This window comes from Eschscholzia californica, unplaced genomic scaffold (assembly GCF_041429995.1).
Source record: "Eschscholzia californica isolate CP2 unplaced genomic scaffold, dmEscCali1.0.p SCAF_3, whole genome shotgun sequence".
Taxonomy (NCBI): Eukaryota; Viridiplantae; Streptophyta; class Magnoliopsida; order Ranunculales; family Papaveraceae; genus Eschscholzia; species Eschscholzia californica.
The window spans coordinates 7,498,194-7,504,193 of record NW_028238420.1 but is presented as its reverse complement, the minus strand read 5'-3'; the positions used below and the strand labels follow the sequence as shown (position 1 = coordinate 7,504,193).

The 6,000-nt window shown below is 37.0% G+C and overlaps 1 protein-coding gene across 2 annotated transcripts; it reads left to right on the top strand.

The window, feature by feature from the left end:
- On the top strand, positions 1–4,974 carry LOC147548102 (uncharacterized). 2 transcript variants are annotated; one of them, XM_086667107.1, is made up of 14 exons: positions 1–479; positions 576–673; positions 964–1,050; positions 1,290–1,479; positions 1,566–1,745; positions 1,856–2,182; positions 2,408–2,553; positions 2,647–2,844; positions 2,925–3,012; positions 3,090–3,252; positions 3,676–3,786; positions 3,868–3,964; positions 4,224–4,369; positions 4,558–4,974. In XM_086667107.1, exons 1-14 carry the CDS (start codon positions 282–284, stop codon positions 4,560–4,562), a joined length of 2,034 nt encoding a protein of 677 aa, XP_086523233.1. In that variant the 5' UTR covers positions 1–281; the 3' UTR covers positions 4,563–4,974. The 2 variants fall into 2 exon arrangements, with proteins under 2 accessions (XP_086523233.1, XP_086523234.1); XM_086667108.1 differs by having other exon boundaries at positions 21–479; positions 3,096–3,252.
- The last annotated feature ends 1,026 nt before the right edge of the window (positions 4,975–6,000 follow it).

The following is a 6,000-nucleotide window of genomic DNA, read 5'->3' as shown; positions in this document are numbered from 1 at the left end:
AAAGTTCGAGATCCCGCGAAGGACCAATAATAAACTTTCAAACTTTAGATTTTAGTAGCAAAATGGCGGGAATGCTAAAAAAAAACCCATAAAATTTGGCGCCTAAATTTCAGTTTGGTTCCCATTGCCCAATTTGAAATTAATACAAGATCCCTAAAAAACCTCATCAACCAATCTAGAACAGTAGAACCCTAACTACTCTGTCTGAAAGATACCCAATCGTAATTGAGCTACTCATTCCCAACCAGGAAAGTTCATCAAACGGAATTTGAGTCGGAATAATGGCCGTACCAACCTCGTCGAACTCTGACAACAGAACCAGTGAGAAACCCCAGAGCAAGAAAATTGAGAAACCGGTTTTATCAAATCAATCTCCTCTTGATTCTCCTTCAATTCGTACTGACACAATGGAAGTTGATAATGAAGCTATTATCATTCAAAATCCACTCAAAGATTTAAACCCTAAAACTTGTCACCAGGTAAAGTTTCACTCTATACATAGTACATATTATGCCTTTCTTCCATCTGAACTTGTTTTTTCAGTTCTGATCATTTTTTTAATTGGAATTTCACAGTGTCGGCAAAACACTTTGAAAGTCATGGCTTATTGCAAGAAACAAGGACCTAAAAAGCCTTGCCCCATTAAAGTTTGTTGTACTTGCCTTCTCAATAGGTTTGATTTTTCTTGTTCGACTATTTTTACGTTAATTTCGTTCCGGCTAGTGTTTGTTTACCTTTTATGTTTCCCTTCTCGATTGATCTTGTGATAGTCCCACATTGCTCACGAGAGTGTCTGGGGTCAGGGCTAAGCTTGGTAAGTGGCGAGCCTTTTTAGGTGTGCTCGTGTAGCTTTCGCCCTAAGGCTCCGGGTGACACAGATCTCCCCTTAACTGACAAGTTGATTTGATTTTTCTTCTTGGTTGTTTGGTTGATTAATGTGGGACTTTCTTGATATGAATACAGATATGGAGAAAATGCGAAAGATGTAGGGCTCTTGGATAACTGGCATTGCCCTAAGTGTAGAGGCATCTGCAATTGTAGTTTATGCATGTATGTGCCTTGTTCTTGCTAGTTTACTTAACCCTAATAAATGTTAATGCCATTGTTTTGTATTGATTGAGGTAACGAGGATAAATTGTTACCAATTCTATTTTTTTTTGGTTACTAGTTCTTTTCCTTTTATTAAGAGGGAAAAAAGTTCACGATTTTTGTTTGAAATTGTTATCAAAGCAGGTTTTAAGATTTGAATTATGAAAATATAATGAGCTTGGGTGAAATTGTTTTTGTAGGAAGAAAAGAGGGCAAAAACCTACTGGTATAATGGTGAATTCGGCTAGGAAGTCAGGATATTCTTCAGTGTCAAAAATGCTTGAAGCTAGGGGCCCAGATATTGTGGGTTCAGCAGAAATTGCCGAAAACGCAGGTACCTCAACAACCAAGGTTCTTGTTGCCGAAGATGCGGGTACCTCAACAACCAAGGTTTGCCAGTTTCATTTTACAGCTTACGAAATCTTATTTTTCTTTCAACCAGTTTATCTTATAGTATTTTTTCATCCATACTACAGAAACCGGCGTCAACAAAGAGTAAAAGTAAGTCTGGGAAAAACGGCGGAGATAAAACTATGAAACAAGCAGCCAAGAATGAAGGCCCCAAATTAGATGGAAATAATCTCGAAGAGATTAATTTAAAGAATACAAACGAAACAGCGATAAATACTGAAAATATGGATTCCTCAATTAGCAAGGTTTGTTTTTCCTGAAGTTGGTTTGGCAGTTTAAGATTGTTTTTGGGTTTCAATTGATAGGTTATGGTCCTTTATACTAGTTCATAATATTGTATTTTTGCCCAAGACAGAAAGTGGGGAAGAAGCGTAAACGTGTGGTGGGAAAAAGCAAAGTAGATGAAAACATCGAATCAGCACCTGGTGGTGAAGCACCTAAGTTAGACACAAATAATCTCGAAAACAAGAAATTGAAGAAGATTAAGGGAAATGCAAAGAGTGTATCGGAGTTGAAGAAGAGTTCTCAGAAAGCGAAAACCTCAGAAAAACCAATTAAACAAGAGAAAATAGTCCCATTGCCACAAGGCATTAGTCTAACATCTATAGAAGGCATAGAATTATGTCCGGAGGATGTTGGTCCTGCCCTTCAATTCCTAGAATTCTGCAAGGCGTTTAGAAAGGTAAAGACAATTTGCTTTGTTTTGATTTCAATTTTTATTTCTTTGGGTTTGAACTTATTCTCATTTAACCCATAAGCTTGTTTGAGTTACCACTGTTTCCCATTTGTACTGATCATGATCACTGCTCAATAAGTTCTGCAACACTTCAATTCTCACTGAGCTGATTCTTCCCTTTTAACCAACGAGCAATTTCGGGCTTATCTTAAAATGTTTTTGTCACATCAGGTTTTAGATATAAAGAAAGGACAACCAGAACACATTCTTCGAGAATTAACATCTGGGTCTAGTCGCGTTCTTCGGGGAAATCGTTCTACTGTCCTACATTTTCAAATCAAGCTTCTGTCTTTGATTCAGAAAAGCTCAGCAGAAGAGTACATTCTTTGACCACATAATTTATAAGCAACTATGTCTTACTCTATAAATGGAACTACTAATTGAATTCTGACAATCTTTATATTGTCTAGATCACCACCGAGTCGACCAAGAGGGGGAAAATCTTTTCTGCAAGCTGTCCACAAATGCATATCTGCATTACCCTCAAACTTTGTTGAGTTGCCTCCAGATTGTTTTGAGAGGGATGAAAATGACGCATATGAACAGCTAGACACGTCAAAAAAGCTAATGGTCTTAAATTTTCTCTGTGATGAACTTCTTAACACTACGTAAGTAGATACAAATATTAGACATCTTTCTTCCTTCACCTTTCCCTTCGAGAACTCATATATTATTGTTATCTATCTAGAAACCTGAGAACGTTGATTAGACGAAACACGAACATCACCAAATACCTGAAGGAAGAAAAACCAATAGTTTCGACTACAAAAGATAAGGTAATTAACCACTCCCAGGTATGTAAAAACTACTAATGACCTTGAACATTTTTCTGAAAAGTGATGTTTATATATAGAAACAGATAAAGGAGATTGTTCAGAATGATGAGACTACCCAGGAACATGACTCTCCCCTCTCTGTCAAAGAGAGCGGTGAACTCGTTTTACCAGTAGCAGATGAAACAAAAAAAACTAAAGGGGAGGCGGTAGAAGAAAATTTGGGAGTGAAGGACCACAAGAGTATGCTATTCATAAATTTTGATTTGCGCGCATCTATTCATGCTTAGTTTCAGCTTTCATTTGATGCACATTTGTTCATGCTTAGAGTTAACTATCATTTGATTCCAAATAATTGAATTATGCACAATTCCTTGCTACAAAACGAGGCTTTATTTATCCTAATAACGCCACATTTCTACCTCGTGGATTAAGGTTTATAATCAACAAGAAGACATCAAGTAGCCAATATGGAATAATCTTGCAGTTTACTGTCAAATTTAAATTACCATATTTGAATCTGAAGGGATTTATGCATGGATAATGCATCCGTAAGGAGCCAACATGAAATCCAATTATCCAATACTTAGTCATTGTTTTACGTTTCCATGAGTCCATATCTTGCTACTAGCTATCTAATTCACCTTTCTTTGAAATCATATCTAGAGGAACAAAATTTTTCAGAGATAAGAAGAACAATTAGAACAAAGCCTGCCTACTCTGATGGAAAAGGTCATTTATTTTGGCAATTGCGTGGATATCCTTATCTACTTCAAGGTTTGCCTAACTCCAATTACTTGGATATTTACGTTCCCGTTTATGTTTAGTTGTATATTTCAATTGAATCTTTTTCTGTAGAGTTAAAAAACTTGGAGTCTGGTTCCCCTGAAGAGAAGTGGGTTGTCTACGGTTATGAACAAAAGCAAGAAATTGAACAATACATTTCTTTTCCGCGGTATGTGCAACTATAGTATTGATTAATTTCATCTTTGTTCCATATATGACATCTAAACAAATCTTTGACAACAACGTTCAGGTCGTTATAGGTTTATTCTGAATTGCTTTTGCCGAACAACATTACTAGAAGAGACTCTAGTTCTTCCAAATAAGGCTAATGATAGCTTGACGCCATGACCCATGGGATACTAGATTTCAGGCTTCTCTTTATGGCTCTATGTTGTTAACTCGAAAATACTTGTGCTTTCTGGATGCAGAAAGAAGAAGAAGGTAAGCCGAACTGTCCCCAAAATATCTTCAACCAGTACTGTTCCCGAAAAAAATAACATGGAGACCAGTGAGGCCAGCATAGAACAGGGAACTTTGAATGATCAAGCATCTCTGGCTATTACAACTGAAAAAGGTAATACAAAGTCATTACTTCAATTTTCATTGCTAAAGTTTGTAAATGGAAATGAGTAAAAGATACCTATTCTGAGGTCTATTTTGTGCACTTGTCGTAAATAACCCTTTTTTATTACTAACTTCTATGACTTTCACTTGTAGTTTAGCTTTCTGTTCAAACTAATTTTTTGATGGTTTCTTATACAGTTTAAGTTGCAGTAAAATATCCATTCAAACTGCAGCGAAAGGCCAATAAGTTGATCGACATCAATTATGTGAATCGAGTTTAAGAGACGGCATACCATATACTGTTTTGTACTTAGATGTACTAGAGCTAGAATGTCATGGGAAGGTGAAGTTAGAGAAGCATCAAGGGGGGAGAATATGGAGCCTGGTCAAAATTGCAAGGCTATATAAGCTGGTATTGAACAATTCAGCATTTGTACTGCTCACTTTCGATCAATAAGTTTTTCTTTTTCGACGAGTTTAAATCTCAAGTGACATTTATAAAGACTGTACCTTTATTAATTTTCTTTCGTAGGAAAATGGTGATATTAATCCCTACCACCTGATAATGTCTCCTGTAACTGGATGCTTTTGTTTGAATCCCAATTATTAGTGTTTGAGTTTATTCAGTTTTGATTCAAACACTCTTATATACATTTTTTTTTGGAAACATGATCTTCAACTTTTCTTTTGAATTCCCAAGTCTGGAAAATTTGATCAAAGTGCTGGATGGTAAAAGGGAAGGGATAAAGGTGAACTACTACTCTACTAGAATAGTTGAACCTGTTGGATCTCACTGGGCCCAACTCTGTGATATATGACCCAATTTGCCATGCCTTTTTTTGTTGAAAATTTGCCATGCCCTTGTGTTATTGAGGGAATGGGCGGGACATCCAAAATTGGCCCGGAAAAGAGAGGCCAATCCACTGGTACGCAAAAATGCGTTCCCAGTCCAACGGGTCAGAGAGGCAGGAGAAATTACCGTTGCCCCCGTCATTTCGCCCAAAATTACGATACATGCCACTCAAATTCTGGGCGCGAAAGAGAGAGATTGTCTGAAAAAGCGGAATCTCGGGAGTGACGTGCGTCAGGCGAGATGACCGTTGCAGCTGGCCAGTCACATCTCCCCTTAATTACTCTCTCACGCCTAATCTCATCAAATCCAAAACAAATCTTCTCTCAAAACCATCTCCAAACCGTTCCCTCTCCCTTCATTTCTCCCTTTCCCAAACAGTTTCCTTTCACAAACCACTTCCCTTCCCCAAACCGGTGCAAAGAAGGCGAATCATCATCTTGTTTCACCTGGTTTAAGTTCGAAAATCTTAGTTATCTCTCTCTTCTAACAAACAAAATCAAAGGAAGGTTTTTTATCTCTCTCTTCATCCTACGAAAACAGTGGTGTTCATAAATTTTTAGGAAGATGGTGAAACCTAATACGCCCAAACAACAAACAAAGAAAATAAGCCTTGAAGAGCCAAGATCTACCAGATCGAAAGCGGTTACGGATGAACAAGTTACAAGAAGAATGAGCCCTAGGAAAAGGGTAAGTAACTGAAAATGTTTAGTTTTTTCTGTTTCACAAATTATTATTACTACATAATATAATTTCTAGAAAATTTTTGTGTTTCAGAAATTATTTTTGTA